Here is a 17,195-nt window from a genome sequence, read left to right on the forward strand (position 1 = left end):
ACATTGTTGTTACATATAGTGATGTAGGCATTTAAATCTAATCTGTTAAAAGTGTAAACACTAAACAGTGTTTGTAAAGTGGCTAAAAAAATTGAATACAAGTTTTTCAATTTTGTGATTCATGTCGAGACGATATGGCAACAGCGCATTGTCGTTGGAGAAACGCAAAATCAGTTTTTCCCATCCGCCATTTGTGAGCTTGGGAATAGCACGTCAAACACAACGATCTCTTCTCTAGATCCTTTCAACAACTGAACGTCTACTCTCATCGGTTTCATAGTAAATATTGTTCGTCGAATGTGGTAAGTTTTTAGAATCCAGGAATTCGGCCTTAAAATGGCGGGCGAATCACAAAACAATCCTCAACAAGATGTCATCGCTGAAGAATATATGTCGTCCCTGGCTGATTTGACGGTGAATAGTAAACCCCTCATCAATATGTTGACCATGCTGGCTGAGGAAAATGTCGAGTCTGCACCGACAATCGTCAAAGTTATTGAAAAACATCTATCACAGGTTTTACATTTACCTTTAAGTTCTTTTTAAAATAAAATTTGATCTTCTTGGTGATAAAGGCCTTTGTATTTGTTGATGCACATCAACAAGTCTCTTGAAATCCTTTTGTCGTGGTGGTGAATACATGGTCCAAATGTTATGGGTCAAGATAGACAGTAGAGTAAAAATATAAGAGTAATATTTGATTTGTAGGTTGAAAAAATCTATTATATCTAATTCTATTGTGTTACTTTTTTTAAAATTGTGTAACACTTTGTTCATTCCTAGTGGATGATTTGAAATATCCAATGTTTCTTAATGGGTAATGTTGAAATGCCCTGTGGTTGTTAGTGAAAATGGAAACAAAACAACAACAAAAATCTATTGTGTCTGTCCCAGTTGAGCAAGATTGCATATGGAGACTTGACGATTGAACTTTGGTTTCCATACAAGCAGTAACATTATTGCTTTTGGAAGTCCATTTAGTTCTGGTCATGGTCTGTGATGAAAAACTGCAATGCACATTTTGATGCTTCATCTGGAGATTATCACAAATATGTTGCATTCCTTTGGGTCTCATCTGTCAAACCTCTTGAATGGAAAACTTATGTCAATTGAAACGGTCCTCCAAACTTAGGTGAAACCGGAAATGAAGTTGCCTGTTCTCTACTTGGTGGATTCAATAGTGAAGAATTTTGGCGGCGCTTACACATCGCTCTTCACGCAGAACATCGTGTCTTCTTTTTGCAGTGTCTTTGAAAAGGTATTATAATTTACCAGAAGGGGAAGAACACACTTATCACACAAACACTTGAGCAGAATTAGGCTTACGACTTAACACGTTAAAAATTTGTCTTTTATCTCATCCCTTCTCCCTGAAATCGAAATAAATGGAGTGCACTCCCCTCCAAACCTAGCAAATTCTTCTGGGATCTATGTGCTTGTCTTGATCGTCTGATTGATTGTTGTTAAAGCTCTGGCAGCTAATTGGAACGGGACATCGTCGATCGCCACATGGAAGCGTTGAAGTTGGCATAACTAATCAGTTTGTTGAATTCGGGCTTGATGCGTTTTGAAAAGTTGCCTTTCAGTACAAACATCAGTGTTATTGTTTTGTTTGTGTTTGATTGTATTTCCATGACACCATTTCAACACAATGGGAGCTAGATTGTGGGTTCATCATGACGACAACTTTTCCGACTGTCTTTGAAATACAATCCAGCCGAGGGAAGTCGTCGTCGACCGTCGTGTTTTGAGGGGAAACAAAATCGAAAACCAACGCGCGTCTTTTTAAACAAGAGTCGAAAATGACCGCAAAACCAATATCACGTAAAATTCGTTTAGGTGGAAGAATCGACGCGTGCCTCGATGTTTAAACTGCGCCAGACCTGGTCGGATGTTTTTCCACCTAAAAAACTTTACGCCTTGGACGTTCGGGTAAAATCCATTGATCCTGCATGGCCCGTCACTGCACCGTTACCAACAAGTATTCATCTAAATCCAGCATTCCTGCCAAAGGTAAAATCAATTTTCATTTTCAATGGCCCATCCAGTCCGTTTCGTTAGAGAAGCTCTTATTGGGTATGTTATATCCCGATGCGAATCCTCTTAGAAGCGCAACGCATTGCAATGGAAATTTATTTATCATTTTAATGTTTTAACGATTCGATGATGTGCTTAATTTTCATTGATCGTTCAGGAGGAACGCGTGGGATATAAACCCAATTCAACTAGAAAGGTAAAATGGCAGTTAAAAATGAGTTTGACAAGGATATTTGTGAAACTTGAGTATTCTGTTTGTTATTTACAGTCGAGTTCTAGCAACGTTACCAAACCAACTAAGCCGGCGGCAAAAATAGCACAACCGGCTGCCGTACCTACCGTGCCTGCAAGCGACCTTTGCGAAACAGAAATGCGCGAAAGTCTTCTGAAGAAGCAAAAGGAATTGCTTGAACTTCAGCAAAAGAAATTAGAAATCGAACTGCTGCAAACCAAAGCCAGACTCCAGCAACAACAGGTAACTGAAACAATGAAATCATATTTTATGACCTGGCTTAACCATCATGCTCTCTGTTTTCTAGATACAGCTCATCAGCACAGTTCAGAAGACACCACTCGATGTGGTTAATGGACTACCAATTCCTGAAGAAACTCCAGCGTTTTTCGCAGCGAGTCCGTTGGATGAGACTAATCTGCCAGTTCCACCACCGTCTGATGCCTTCTCCGTTCCAGAACCGATGGAATTGGCCCTGACGCCCCCAGATGTGAGCATAGAAGAGCTAATTGTCCAACAACAACCCGTAGCCATCACCGAGTCGGTGGAACCACACCACCGTTCCAGTCGTTCCCCAGAGAAGAGGACAGAAGCAAAAAAAGATAAAAAAGATAGGGATAGAGACCGAGATAAGGAACCTGGTCGCAAGAAATCACGAAAAGATTCTGGTCAAGAAGATGCTCGCTCCAAATCCAAGGACTCTTCACGCGCACGTAAAGGCAAGGAACAACAGCATCCCGAGAGTGTGATCGTGTTAGAGTCAGAGCCTGTCAAGGGTATGTCTGGTGAAGACGAGGTGGTAGTTGTTGGTGGACGAGTTGCTCCACAGTTGAGGAATCATCCCAATTTGAGAGATGCTGCAAAAGCTATGCCTCGCATTCCTAAGATCAGTCAACGCCACCCGTCCGCAGCAGGCGGCCAGTCAGCCCCTCAAAGCCGTGACCCACGATTGATGATGCTCAAACCAAATCAGGGTGAGTCAGCCAATCTCAGCTCTTTCTTTTTTCTCTATTCATTCCAGGTGCTGGGCAGATACGTAATCTAACAAAGGATGATCACAGTGGTCTTGATATTATTGGTTGTGGTAAAATCTTTAATGCACTTCCGTCTGAGGACGATATTCAAGTCGTGGCTGCCTTCCGAAACGTTCGGAATAACTCCGGCCGCCTGCGCCACAGTCAGAACAACAAACGCCCCCCTTCACCTGGATTCCAAGGTTGATTTAATATTCCGCGGACATCCTTATTAATACCTCTCTCTCTCCATATTAGAAATATTAACTGCACTCTTTGGTAGTTTGTAATAGTTGGTTGAGTGAACGGGTGAGGCAAGTCTGAATATCATGACTTATGATTTTTCTAATTTATCTTTTCAGCTGAAAGACGTAAAATGGAAGTCATGAAGAAAGAAAGCGTGGTCGAGCCAAAGAAAAGACGAACAAACCGTTTTGACGAGTAAGTTATCGGTTACGTGATAGAAAAAGTAGAATTTTTTTATTTTATTGACATCTTCTTTTCAGTTTGTTTGGCAACGAAGACATCGATTTAAGAAAAGTGCCTGCTGTTCCAGTTATCCCTGCAGTTCCAGGAGTGGTCATTCCACCTCCATTAGCTAGCCGAGATAGTCCGCCGCGAGGACCATGGCCGCCTTCAAAGCGAGGACATGCTGCCCCTCGTGGTCGAGCAGCTTGGCCTACCCGAGGAGGACGTGGTGGACGTAGTGGACCTCGGGAAGAAGAAGATAGAGAGCCAGATGGTAGTGGTTCACCCCGCAACATGGACTTTATTCTGGAACAAGCCAAAGAAAATCATCGCAACGGTGTAATCAACGATGGCGAATATGGCACCATTATTCGCCAAGTATTCCAAATGTCGGAAACGAAGATGATTCGTGAAGTTCAACGTCGCGAGTCGTTTTCCGTCCCTCCAGGTCCACATGGTCCACATCCCAGCATGGAGCATGATTTTCGTTTTCCTGGTCGAGACCTTCCACCTGGACCACCCTACGGTCTTGAGCCCTATGGCCCTGAACCCTTTGGCCCTGAGCCTTTCGGTCCTGAACAAGACAGAGGATGGAATGATCCCCGTCGAGGCGGTGGCTTCCCGCCTGGTGGACCATTTCCTCCGGGCCCAGGCCGTATGCAGCGTTTTGATATGATCCAGCCGGGTCGTGGTCACCACGGTCCAGGTGGTATGGGTCCCATTAACTCCGCTTTTGAGGTATGTAACCAAATGAATAATGCGGAACTCTACGGCATTTCTAAGCGCTTTTTGTTTTCCATTTACAGGTTAGACCAGATGAAGATATGAAAACCATCCCTATCGATAACATACCTCGGGAAATTCGCTTTTATGGAGACAAAGCAATCATTCTTATGGCTGCCGATGACCCCCGTTTACTTGGTTTTCAGACTTGCGTACGACGCGTCCTGCTTGACAATATGCCTGTAGATTGTACGGTTGGTAATGACTACGTGGATTTCCACTTCGACGGACAGCTCCATAAGATTAAAATCGGCGCCCCAACCAGAGAACTATACATAGATGGAACCTGGTAATGGCATCAATTATTAAATTCGCATTCTATCAACAGTCTTTGATAACCTTTTTTTTTGTGTGTGCGTGTTTTTTTGTTTATAGGTATGAGTGCATGTTTGGTGGGCCTCCTATTACAGTTAATCTGAGCGGCCGACCAGTACAGGCAATTCTGGAAGGTCCACCTCCCACAGTAAAAATTGGCACCGAACGTCGATTGGATCTTTTGGCTGGGCGTGTAACGATGATCATAGATGCCCATAGTGTCATCCCCGTTTACCTAGATCTCAAACTGCAGCACTTTGAAATGGATGGCAAAGTCTTTACTTTGCAATTCAAAGATGCACTGCGTACTGCGGTGGTTGACGGTAATCCTTACAGCGTTGACTTCGGTGGTTTGCCTATGGGCATCTATCTTGACGGTCGCAAGCATTTTGTTCGCTTCTCCTCTCTCCCGCGGGGTGTCGAGCCCGGCCGTGTTCTACAGCCTCTTACTCAAAGTGAAGAAAACCGCCGGGTTCTGGATGAAGAGAAAACCGCTAGTCAAACTCCTCCGCTGAGTACGGTCAATATTGGTGAACTCTTGTCCAAGTTGGTGGCTACCGGCTTGTTACCCGGGAGTACACCGGAAGTTGCAAAACCAGCTCCTGTTAAGCCAGAAATAAAACAGGAAGAGATGAAAATGCGAGGTAATGTCTGACCAAATAATTAGGCCAATAAGTTTCCCTAAACATTTTATTTATTTATTTTTCCAATTGCAGTCGTCGATTTAAGTGATTCCGAGAGCATGAAAGTCCGTCCAAATGTCGCGATTTCAATGCTTTATAGTGGCATGCAATGTGGTAGTTGCGGATTACGATTTCCTGCCGATCAGACGGTGCGTTACAGTACTCATCTTGATTGGCATTTCCGACAAAACAGACGAGAAAAAGGCGCATCGAAACGGCCTCAAAGTCGTAAATGGCACGTAGTCTTATAAATTTTTTTTAATTTTTCAACCTTGATAATGAACTTAAATTTTCACAGGTATTGCAGTGTTTCCGACTGGATCCAGTTTGAAGAAACAGAGGGTTCAGAGGAAAAGCGACTGAATTGGTTCGAAGCTCAAGCGAAAGAAAAGTCAGAGAAAGATGGAGAGCGAATTGGAGATGAATCAACCTCGTATGTTTCTGTCTTAACAAAATTGGAAAATATTTTATTACTAACTTTTTTTTTTGTAGCAGGGAAGAGAGTACTTCAGTTGCAGTTGGCAGTGCCCCTGAAGAGAACAAGTGCTTCGTGTGCCATGAAGAACTAGACCAGTTTTTCCACGAAGAAAGTGAAGAGTGGCACTTGAAAGATGCTGTGCGTGTTGAAGGAATAACCTTTCATCGTTTGTGCTATCGGGACCATCTCACCAACATGGTATTTTTTTTAATGAAACAATTCAAACCCCGAACGGAATCTTTAAAAAAAAAATTAACATGTTGTTTATTTAGGAAACCGGAGCGTATTCTCCCTCCGATGCTCTGGATGAATATCAATCGGGCAACGAAGAAAGCAAAACTTCTTCTGAGGATGAAAAACAGGCATCATGCGATGATGAACCTTTCTTCGAATTGCCGGACATCAAAAAAGATGAAATTGTTAAAGATCTTATGGATATGCAAGAAGTCGGTCTGTCAGATTTAAACGCCGAAGTTCCTTTCCTTGAAACAGAACCGCTCAAAATTGAAACAGTCGAAGAGGTGATTACACAAGATGAAATTGCCCAGATGACTTTCAAAACAGAACCTGTAAGCAATGAGATACAGGTCGAAGTTAGTGATGTATTACCCGTTCAGCCTGAACGAGCTGTTGAAACGAGTTTGTCGAGTAGTATAAAAACCGAGGCGCTAGATGTTCTAGAAAGTGATTATTTACAGAATGCAACCAGTCAAGAAATAGGTTCCACCAGTTATGATCCTAATCAGACGGATTTCACAAACATACTTGAAGAAGAAATCAACAAAATGTGTACCGTCAGTGTGTTAAAAGACGAAGCAAACCTGCTTGAAAGCTTGGACGAAGTTAAAAGAAGTGCAGTAGAAAGTTTTGATGACGTTAGGGAAAGCACAGTTGAAAGTTTGAATGTGATCAACGAGAGCGAAAAGTTTCATCTTAACTTGGCTGAAGTGCGCGAGAACGAAAATCTACTTGATGCCATGGACGAAGCTCCTCAAAATATTCAGGAGCCGATAGAAAAAATGGAATCTACAGAAGTTTTAGAGGAATCAAATTCTCCAGCCACGCTTACTCCTCAAATTTCCGGAGAAGTCGAATGTCGAGACTCAATTTTGAGCGAAGAAACCGAACTGATTTTGAGCGAAGAAACCAAACCGATTCTGGTCGAAGAAACCAAACCGATTCTTGAACCTATGGTTGCGGTAGTTCAGACTTCCACAGTGAACTCTTCGCTTGATGGCAATGTTGAAATGACCAACAAACAACCTGCTCCAGCTCCTCCTGCTGGAATTAAAATTAAAATTAACCTTTTCAACAAAGCGTCAACTATTGCATCTACAGTACAACAGGTTGTGCCCCCAGTACCCCCACCATCAGAGACGGCGTCAGTTTCTTCGGCGAATATACCAGAGAACAGTAGCAAACCTTTAATTCCTACTTCTGACGAAAGTACTGTGACTAACAAGCCAAGGTTGGCTGGCCGAAAATTAACTGTTCTCCCTCCTATGACTAAAGGTGTCGAGACCTCCGGACTTTGTTCCATTATGTAAAAAATTTACCATTCTTGCGGATATTGTTAAACCTGAACGATACGCTGTAAATATCGTAAGCAGTGTGGTATGAATAAACGTCTACTTTGTTTATTTTTTAAACCTATCTATTAAACAGCCTATCTTTCCATACCTTTTCAACCACTTTTTTCCTCTGTGTCTGAAGCTGTAAAAGCGCCGAAAGCCATTCTAATAACTTAAGTTTAATCATTTTGTTACTGTCAGGCTTTGGTGATGATTGAGGAAACAATACAGAGTTATCAGGCAGAGTTCTGTTTTACTATTATTTAATTGTCCGCCATACCGTTCCACGTTTCAAGTACACGATATACATGGACTCCTTTGCGGGAGCACGACTGCGGCTTGCCGGCTGCAGCCTGTAAGCCCGCCCAGGAGGTATAATAACACCATGGTGTAAGTGTAACTGGAAAGTGGAAACAGTACATTTAAATCATGTTTAAATGAAGCGAAAAAAGAAACTAGGCAACGTTTTTCCATGTTGATGTTTTGTTCTAAAACCTGTTTGCTTAAACTGGAAGCCGACAAGTCAGTCCACCTAATTTACCAAGTTACCAGTACAAGCCGACAAGTAAAATGATCTCCTACACCTTTGTTCGCTTTTCTTCGGAATGTCGAGGTATATTGCGTGTGTCACCAAATTCACCACTGAAAACTAGGTTCATTAGGAAACCTTGGAATGGGGCAGTGTTCTCCACCAGCAAGTTTGTACAAACTAAGAAAGAACACAAAACAAAATTTGTTAAATCAACCCTTGCTGAAAGACTTGTGAATGGCTCCCCCAAGGAAATGCAGCCATATCTAAAACTTATCAGAATGGATCGTCCAATAGGTATGAATTTCACTTGTTTGGTTGTCATCCCACAACAAACAGTGTTATAAATGTATAAGGGTTTGCATCATTTTCCAAAATATAAATTCTTTAATAATTGAATGCTTCAGGAACATGGCTACTATTTTGGCCCTGTGGATGGAGTGTAACATTAGCTGCACCAGCAGGAAGTTTTCCTGATATTGGCATGTTGGGTCTTATGTTGGCTGGTTCTTTCGTGATGAGAGGAGCAGGATGCACCATAAATGATATGTGGGACAAAAAAATTGATCAACAGGTATTGTTGATGAACAAAAAATTGCCCTAGTAAATTATGGTTATTTCTGCTATCTTCAGGTTGAAAGAACAAAAGATAGGCCTTTAGCCAGCAATCAAATCACAACTCTTAATGCCTGGGTTTTTCTGGGGGCACAACTAAGTGTGGGACTCCTTATTCTGTTGCAACTGAACTGGTACAGCATCCTTTTGGGAGCAAGTTCATTAGGTAGTTTACCTTACTATGAAAAATATTTTTTCATCAAGCAAGTTTCTTACTAATTTTTGTTTATTTCTTACAGGATTGGTTGTATCTTATCCTTTAATGAAACGTGTTACATATTGGCCTCAGCTTGTACTTGGCCTCACCTTCAACTGGGGAGCATTAATTGGGTATTCTGCCATCCAAGGTTATTGTGATTGGAGTGTATGCTTGCCACTCTACGCTGCTGGAGTAGCTTGGACTTTGGTATACGATACGATATACGCTCACCAAGTATAAGCTCTGTTACTGATATGTGTCAAATGTAGCTAATGAAGCTTTGCAACAGGACAAGTACGACGATGCTGTCGTAGGAGTTAAATCAACTGCGTTGAGATTCGGCGAATCAACTTCTAAATGGCTCATGGGGTTTAGCTTGATCACTGCTACTGGATTTACCATTGCCGGAATAAACGCAGATCAATCTTGGCCTTATTATATGGCAGTTTTGGCAACCAATGCGCACTTAATTTATCAAGTAATGAAATTATTCGAAATAGCAGTAAATGAAATTAGTCGCATGCAATTTAATTTATTTTTCAGATATCAACATTAAAGATCAACGACCGTGAAAGTTGCGCGAAATTATTTAAATCCAATAGGGATATAGGCGCCGTACTCTTTTTGGGTTGTGTTCTTGGGACGTGGTGTCAATGAATTTGAATTTTTTAGAACAATTGGTTACAAATATGTTTATGGCGGGAAAGCCGTACTTTCCTTACTTAACGGATAAAGGTTATACCCTTATACTACACTTAAACCAACATAAAAATGTTTATATTACGGCCTTAAGTGACTGCTAGTATTTACTATTGTATCCTATAAAAACATCCTATTATCATTTCTCTTGTGTATGGAAAATTTACTACGTTGTCCGAATGAAATTTGACGAACCCACTGTTATTATGGCGAATTTTTGGCATAATAAAAGGTGCCTTTATATTGATTCCCTTTTATCATCTATGAAAACGTCGGGTGCTTGAGTCCCATCACGTCCCATCATCATCTCATCGTATGGGCGGCCGAACCGGTGATTCCGGCGAACAAAAAGAAAATGTTTCCTAGTTGAAACGAAAATCAACTTCTGGCAACGTTGGTTGTGTATACCATGTGGTTAAAGCCGCAGAAAATGTCTGCCTCTTCCAGAACGATTTGGATAATATTTAAACAATGTACATCAACTGCTTTGCCGAAATCACCATCAGGTCGTGTTCTACATCAGTTTGGTATATCAGGTAGGAATGTTAACTTGGTACGATTGACTTAAGTTTCTCATTCTTCATTCTTTTCCATGAATATGATGTACTAGGCAACAGAAATTTCCAGACTTCTAGTTCCATTTTCCAGAAAAAAAGAGATTATTATGATGTTCTTGGAGTTCCCCGAAATGCTTCCTTAAAAGATGTAAAGAAAGCTTATTATCAACTAGCTAAAAAGTTTCATCCAGATACAAATAAAAATGATCCTGAAACTATTAAAAAATTTCAAGAAGTCTCTGAAGCTTATGAGGTATTCTTCTTATATTCTTTTTTCTGATGCAAATTTAAATTGTTGTCTGTTAGGTTTTGAGTGATGAAAGCAAAAGAAAACAATTTGATACATGGGGTGCTACCTCAGAACAAATGGGAGGTGGACAGGCTGGACCAAATGCAGGCCAGGATTTTACAAGACATCAAAATTGGAATTTTCAGTCTAGTGTTGATCCCGAAGAACTTTTCCGGAAGATTTTTGGTCAAGCAGGTTTTCAAGGAGGGAATTTTGGTGAAGATTTTGCTGAATCCAGGTTTGGGTTTGGGGCTGCCCAGGAGGTAATACAAAATGTTTTGCAAGAAGGAAGAAAATGTCTAACAGTATTTTGTTTACAACTAGATGACCATGAACCTGACCTTTGCTCAAGCAGCTAAGGGAGTCAACAAAGAAATAAATTTGAATGTTGTAGACACTTGTCCAAAATGCCGTGGGTCAAGAAGTGAACCTGGAACAAAAGCTGTAAAATGCCCATATTGCAATGGTACAGGGATGGAAACTATCAGCACTGGCCCATTTATCATGAGATCAACATGCAGAAGGTGCATGGGTTCGAGAATGCATATACCGAACCCCTGCATGGAATGCGAAGGAAAGGGTTCAACAGTGCAGAGGAAAAAAGTAACAGTTCCAGTTCCAGCAGGTACTTTTTCATTGAATAAAAGGAAACAAATTTACGTAAAATAGGGCCAGGGAACTAATTTGTAACTTAAATTTGATTTCCGCAGGCGTTGAAGATGGCCAAACAGTGAGGATGCAAGTTGGCCAAAAAGAAGTTTTCATCACTTTCCGGGTGGAAAAATCCAACTACTTTCGCCGTGAAGGTGCTGACATCCACACCGATGCCTATATTTCGTTCCCGCAGGCTGCTTTAGGGGGAGGAATCCGTGTCCAAGGAGTATATGAAGACTTGGTTGTAGACATCCCTAAAGGAACGCAGTCACACACACGTATCCGTCTGAACGGAAAAGGATTACGCAAAGTGAATAGTTTTGGATTTGGTGACCATTACATTCACGTGAAAATCAAAGTCCCTGTCCGCCTCACGGAGAAACAAAGAAACCTTATCCTGGCCTACGCCGAAGTTGAGGAAGATACCGCTGGAACTGTGAACGGAATAACCTACACGAAAGATGGTAAAAAAACAAAATAGTTTTTAAATTTTTTTAATTTGTTATATGAATTGATACTGAAAATGTCAAGGGTTGTGAATTATACCGTTGTATGCTACAGTGTGATAGGGCAGAAAACATTAGTTTTTTCGTATAGTGTGCGTTATTGTTAGGTAAACGAATGGATGGGATCAAACAAGCGACGATGGCTGGCTCGGAGTCTCAGTCGGCCAGCCGGGACACCCAGGGGAAAGAACTTGGTCTTCTTGGTCGCCTTAAAAAGGCCATTTTTGGATAAGATATGAAATGTCTAGCGACTGCCATAGTGTATGTAAGTAAAGCCAGTAAAATTCGAAATATATCGAGTACATAATTTGACAAAAACCCTGGGTGACTCCCCTCAGCTGTGTTACTATAAATTGTCCATGATCGGCGTCTTATTCTAGTAGAAAGAATTTCGTGTTGATGGTTAAATAGAGTTTTCGCTGAACTAGTCATTTGGTGATTTTGCTCACCTTTGCCTCCAAAATTCTAATGAAGTGCCTGTAGTTTCAACATATCCAAATTGATTTTCCGAATTATACAGGTACGAAAAAGGCGAGTGATGGCTTCTCTATGGACTCGAAAAGTGCTCGTTCTACTGTTGACGGCGATTCCAGTTCGAATGAGACAAAAGAAGAAAAAGCTCAGCGACAAAAAGCATAATTTACATGTTCCAAATTGCGCTCGCCAATTTCCTTACTTTTAAAGGAAAAACCATTTGTAGTCAACTAAAACGAAAACTCGGATGTATTGACGAGTTTGTCGCATTTGTACAAAATAAACAATATCGAGTAATTGAATTTCACAAGTTTTCTATCTTTTTTTTCATGCTATTTACTGTAACATTTACATGACGTAAATTTTAAAACATTATGAACTCAAATTACGAATCTAGTAGGAATGTTAACTTCGTAGCCTGTTCTTAAGATTTTAACCGTTTCTTTTGTTTCAAATTCGTTATCTTTCGAAAACCTGCTCTGATCTAGTACGATGCTAGATGCGAAACATGGGGATCATGAAAAATTGGTATTAGAATAGGCTAGGCAAATGTTTGTACTACCCGTAACGGTGATTTTAGTTTTAAAGCGAGGACTTAGCCCCGTAGCGAAACGGTTAAGTCGGATAATTAAAACGAAAAAATTTTAATTCCAGTTAACAAAAAAGAATTGCCATAATATATCGGCACATTGTCATTGTACACACGTTTGTGCAAAATAAGAATTTTCGGGATATCTGTTATTGTTTGAATTGTTTCGTGTATTGTTTAATTTCTTACTTTTATTTTAGCAGGGAAATAGGGTTTCATTTTTCGTTACGATTGAAAAACGCAAAACATACAAAAATTATGTTTGTCCAATAGTTAGGACGTACAGTACCTTTAGAAACCTAACCATAGTAACCAGAGTATCCAAACTATCCATTCTCCATGAATGAAAGTTTATGACGTCATTTTTCTTGATAAAAGTAAAGAGTTGTGATTAAATTTTTAATTCAGTACTCGAGGAAAGATTTCGATTTTATTCTACGGCCAATGAAAATCGCTAATAAATAAAAAGCATCGATCCCATGATCGATATCTTAGACTTTTCCCAGCCTTAGAACGAAAAGAAAAAGAGAGGGCTTTCGTGCGTCGTGCCATTCGTGGTTGGATATATATATTCTGGCAACGTACGTAAAAAAAACAGAGGCACTGTCATGGTGGAGGCCTCCTTTTGTGTGTGACCTAAATAGTTAGTCCAGCTTCCTTGGCCATTTTGTCTGCGAATCTCTCTGTTAAATCTCATCGCAAATTCCAACAAGTCACCCTCTTTTATTTGGTTACACGTATTTTATTGATATCGTTGCCATTTTAGTAGTCACCCCCACCCTGTTCACTGGCTAAGAACTGGGTATTGTTCGTTTGTGTAGGGCTATTCCCACCCTTCCCCGTTAATCTGCCTACTGCTGAGAGAAATCGCTCTTTTTCGTTTATTTTGCTGGATCTTGAACTAAGTTTAAACACTTTGTAACTTTTTCTTTCAATAATCATCACCTCTGCAGTGTTTCAAATTGTGTCATGGCAGTGCAAAGGGGTTACCAGTGTTTTAAGCATCACTAAAATGTGGCTCTATTGAGTGAGGTTTTCAACGTGTTAAACTGTGATCTTTTACACATTAGCAAAACATTTACCAGTTTCAAACATCAGACAACTGATCAAATTTCAACATTTATAAATAAAATGGGCCCTTGCAAAAACATTCCTATGGATAAGGTAAGAACTGCCCTTGTCAATTCTCAATGGCAGCAGATACAGTTATACTAGCTTGTGAAAGGTCATTGACTACCTTATTGCAAAGATTGATCTAAAATTATAGTTTGTTTATACTCAACAATTTATCTAAAATGCCTAAATATTCTAGGTGAATCTGAGACTGATACTAGTTTCCGGCAAGACTAAGGAATTCCTGTTCTCTCCTGAGGACTCAGCATCGGAGATCGCACAGTTTGTTTTTGATAATTGGCCAGAAGGTAAATGATTCAATGTAGTAACTTCATACAATAAAATAAATGTTTCTTGTTTTTAATGTGGGATTAGAATGGAATGATGAAGGTGTTTCAAGAGCAGAGATACTTCGATTGATATATCAAGGGAGATTTTTACATGGAAATGTAACCTTGGGAGCATTGGGTCTACCACCTGGTCGCACATCAGTAATGCATCTCGTCCCGCGAGAAACTCTACCTGAACCCAATTCTCAAGGTAAATTGTGGTTCAACCAATTTCGTTTCGTCATTAAATTTTACCTATTGGTTTTGACAGATCAACGACAAAAAAGTAAAAGTGGACGTAGTAGCTGCTGTTCCATTTCGTGCGCCATTCTCTAGAAGGAAGGTTGAAAGGGACAGCAATGATTTTGAATTTCTATTCAAATGATTGTCTTATCCCTATTATTCCTTAAGAAAATGTTGAAAATCTGGAAAGTGAAGTTTGCAATTGCAAGTATTAGAAAAAATCTCCACGTGAAATTTGTAAAAATTTTGTAAATACCCAATCAGCATGTGACGCGCTGAAGGTCGTTATTGCGGTTTACAACAGAAGAACTAGGAATGATTGAGATCAAATTCCATTTGCCCGTATGTGTAGTTAATTTCCATTCTTTTATAGTTTTTGTGGGTAAAATTTCTGTGGAGACCAGAGCATAAGCCTAAATCCATAAAGTAATTTGGAATTTCTTTTTCGTTGGATGGAATTTACCTTGCCCTTCCTCGTTCTAGTTATTAAACTTGAAGAAAAGAAAAGACTAGGCGGCTGTAACGTTTCCCCCGTTATATTTTAATTATTTTGCCCACCCCGTTAATGATTTTTGGGTCGCCTCCAATCCCGTATTTTATTTGCATGTATTAAAACCCATCCGTCTATTCTTTTCCCGCGCCTATTCGAATACACAACACAAACTAAATTAACTCTGTATTTACAGAAACTTCCTTTGCAAACTATTTTCAACCAAATGACGAACACTACGGGATGAAGTTAGGATATTTTAACAATTTCGTCTCAAGCAATTGAAATGCTCCAACATGACGTGTAATCCTCGAAATCTCAACGTGACACCCACGGCGCCCTGGCCACCATTATAGAAACTGCACTCCAACAGCGACTTGCACGCCATGATGAGTTCGATCTCCTCGTTGACATTTAAGGGGAACACAATAATTTAATTCGATCCGAGCCACCGTGCCCAACCGTAACATTAATCCCATTCCGTAGCTCAAACGATATCTGTCAGTTAGAATCCGGGCACTTTCCTTGATATTATCACCTGGGTAAACAAAAAAAGTTATGTGGCTATAATATTATATATATTATTTAACCATGGGGCAAATATCGCCGTATTACCGAAATTGAAATTGTCTATGTTTCCTGCGTTGACAAAAAAGTGCGTGCGGAGGATGTCTCCTAGACCACCATGTCCCGGCTTAAAGGGCAAAGGAGTAAACAAGTGAAGACCAGCAGCCCAGTATGTCTGTAGCATATTTTACGGAGATGGTTTAAAAATCAAGCTACTTAAAATAAAACGCTACTGGTGTGACCTGTGCTCCAAGTGCTTGATTATCAGACTGTGGACCTATGCCACGCTGTTCAAAGCCACGGACAGTATGTGGACCACCCAGGAAAAAGCGATCGCAAATGTAAATCATTTTTTCATCGTTCAGTCGTTTCATAAAACCGCCTTGGAAGGAGCCTTGAAGAACCTTTAATCGTTAATAAAATAAAGCAACGGATTTTCAAAACGATTTTTAGTTTATCACAAACAATATGTAAATCTCACCACATCATTTGTGATTGGGACGTTTAATTGATAAGTAAGTTCGTGTTTGACGAAACCAACATCACCACCAAGTCCAGCGAGCTCCTGTACCATACGAAAAAGGGTGCCCCTATTCGAAAACACAGCCGAATCTCTATTGTCATAGTGTATCACGTGGCGCAAGGCAGACTTGAGTGAATGACCAGCTTGTTCACGGACAGGAAACGTTGTTGTGCGACTCTGACAAGAAAGTTCTCGCCAGACACCTTCCCACTGAACACTATGGCGTAACTAAAATACAATAAGTTTTAAGTTATTCTTGTCTCTAGTTATGAAACTTCGTATTTACTTTGATTTACTTACAAGAGGGACTGAGTCAAAACTAGCATCTAGAGAGATTCCTTGCTCACACAAGTGATAACCAGATGATGGCCATTCAGAATTCTGCTGGTAGAAGGATGAAGTCAATCTGAATTTAATGTAAGTAAAATCTAAAATACAAGTTTATACTGAATATAACTTTAGTTTACATGCTATTGGCTTTGTTGTGGAGAGGTTTCACAAACATTCCATTGAATCCTTTGGATTGCTTTGTGCCATATGTATATTCAACCTGTAGTTTTTCTCCTCTTCCAAATGTGTTTGGCAGATTGCTTCCAATGACTAAAGAACCTTCGTTGTTTCCCACAAGGGTGTTAATACCCCCAAGGACTCGTTTTAATTCTTTAACTGTAAATGTAATTTCCAGTCCACTTGAGGTGGCATCCTGTCCTTTACTGGTATCAATAAATACACCAACATTCTTGAAACATCCAAGTTTTTCTAGTTTTGTTCTGACTTCTTGAGATTTCAGCACAACTTGTTGAAAATCTTTAGCTTCAAAAAGCTCTTTTATAGTTTTGATAACAAGATCATCCTTTGTCCTACCAAGACCTTCTACATTAATTTTTTCGACTAGGGCCTAAATTTAAGAAGTTAGCAGGAGAGAAAATGCGCAGAATTAAAACAGTCATACTTTTATGTTTGAAAGCTGAAGTGGTACATCTGCTGTCTTCGCGGTAGTTTCAGGGCTCTAAGTGTTCAAAGAAGCATCATTATTAGTTATCTTTAAAAATGAGAATACTTAAGAAAATTAAAACAAAGTTAAGAAACCGTTTACATTTCTTTCAGCAGTTTGCATTTTGGTAAATTAATACAATATGTTATGTTGTTCGGCAAATTTCTGTCGTCTACACTGCCATTTCAACGGCATCTATCGGTCGGTGACGTAATCTATGGGATCCTTAAAAGCCTGAATAAACG

The 17,195-nt window shown here is 40.1% G+C and overlaps 5 protein-coding genes across 9 annotated transcripts; 4 read left to right on the forward strand and 1 right to left on the reverse strand.

The window, feature by feature from the left end:
• Positions 1 to 164: 164 nt before the first annotated feature.
• LOC116922762 lies at positions 165 to 7,658 on the forward strand. Of its 4 annotated transcripts, XM_032929166.2 has the most exons (15): positions 165 to 516; positions 1,133 to 1,258; positions 1,840 to 2,013; positions 2,195 to 2,233; positions 2,306 to 2,512; positions 2,577 to 2,988; positions 3,291 to 3,485; positions 3,645 to 3,723; positions 3,789 to 4,488; positions 4,557 to 4,822; positions 4,909 to 5,492; positions 5,565 to 5,766; positions 5,830 to 5,964; positions 6,024 to 6,207; positions 6,282 to 7,658. In XM_032929166.2, the coding sequence occupies exons 1-15, from the start codon at positions 337 to 339 to the stop codon at positions 7,554 to 7,556; spliced, it is 4,758 nt and encodes a 1,585-aa protein (XP_032785057.2). In that variant the 5' UTR covers positions 165 to 336; the 3' UTR covers positions 7,557 to 7,658. The 4 variants fall into 4 exon arrangements, with proteins under 4 accessions (XP_032785057.2, XP_032785054.2, XP_032785053.2 ...); XM_032929163.2 differs by lacking the exon at positions 3,291 to 3,485 and having other exon boundaries at positions 2,577 to 3,243; positions 6,027 to 6,207; XM_032929162.2 differs by lacking the exon at positions 3,291 to 3,485 and having other exon boundaries at positions 166 to 516; positions 2,577 to 3,243.
• A 278-nt stretch (positions 7,659 to 7,936) lies between these two features.
• On the forward strand, positions 7,937 to 9,869 carry LOC116922955 (4-hydroxybenzoate polyprenyltransferase, mitochondrial). Its single transcript, XM_032929455.2, has 6 exons — positions 7,937 to 8,406; positions 8,517 to 8,683; positions 8,743 to 8,890; positions 8,964 to 9,157; positions 9,213 to 9,401; positions 9,467 to 9,869. Exons 1-6 carry the CDS (start codon positions 8,151 to 8,153, stop codon positions 9,578 to 9,580), a joined length of 1,068 nt encoding a protein of 355 aa, XP_032785346.2. The 5' UTR covers positions 7,937 to 8,150; the 3' UTR covers positions 9,581 to 9,869.
• A 127-nt stretch (positions 9,870 to 9,996) lies between these two features.
• On the forward strand, positions 9,997 to 12,404 carry LOC116922902 (protein tumorous imaginal discs, mitochondrial). 2 transcript variants are annotated; one of them, XM_032929372.2, is made up of 7 exons: positions 9,997 to 10,158; positions 10,233 to 10,432; positions 10,486 to 10,731; positions 10,793 to 11,093; positions 11,179 to 11,586; positions 11,736 to 11,893; positions 12,149 to 12,404. In XM_032929372.2, the coding sequence occupies exons 1-6, from the start codon at positions 10,032 to 10,034 to the stop codon at positions 11,858 to 11,860; spliced, it is 1,407 nt and encodes a 468-aa protein (XP_032785263.1). In that variant the 5' UTR covers positions 9,997 to 10,031; the 3' UTR covers positions 11,861 to 11,893; positions 12,149 to 12,404. The 2 variants fall into 2 exon arrangements, with proteins under 2 accessions (XP_032785263.1, XP_032785265.1); XM_032929374.2 differs by lacking the exon at positions 11,736 to 11,893.
• Positions 12,405 to 13,244: 840 nt separating this feature from the next.
• LOC116923037 (ubiquitin-like protein 3) lies at positions 13,245 to 15,044 on the forward strand. The gene is made up of 4 exons (XM_032929574.2): positions 13,245 to 13,855; positions 14,004 to 14,112; positions 14,180 to 14,344; positions 14,405 to 15,044. Exons 1-4 carry the CDS (start codon positions 13,823 to 13,825, stop codon positions 14,467 to 14,469), a joined length of 372 nt encoding a protein of 123 aa, XP_032785465.1. The 5' UTR covers positions 13,245 to 13,822; the 3' UTR covers positions 14,470 to 15,044.
• Positions 15,040 to 17,156, reverse strand: LOC116922907 (sorting and assembly machinery component 50 homolog). The gene is made up of 8 exons (XM_032929388.2): positions 17,053 to 17,156; positions 16,909 to 16,965; positions 16,424 to 16,854; positions 16,257 to 16,362; positions 15,915 to 16,184; positions 15,676 to 15,837; positions 15,482 to 15,608; positions 15,040 to 15,404 (listed from the first exon to the last, which is right to left on the reverse strand). Exons 1-8 carry the CDS (start codon positions 17,071 to 17,073, stop codon positions 15,217 to 15,219), a joined length of 1,362 nt encoding a protein of 453 aa, XP_032785279.2. The 5' UTR covers positions 17,074 to 17,156; the 3' UTR covers positions 15,040 to 15,216.
• Between the last annotated feature and the right edge of the window lie 39 nt (positions 17,157 to 17,195).

The sequence above is a fragment of the Daphnia magna genome, linkage group LG5 (genome assembly GCF_020631705.1).
Source record: "Daphnia magna isolate NIES linkage group LG5, ASM2063170v1.1, whole genome shotgun sequence".
Lineage (NCBI taxonomy): Eukaryota > Metazoa > Arthropoda > Branchiopoda > Diplostraca > Daphniidae > Daphnia > Daphnia magna.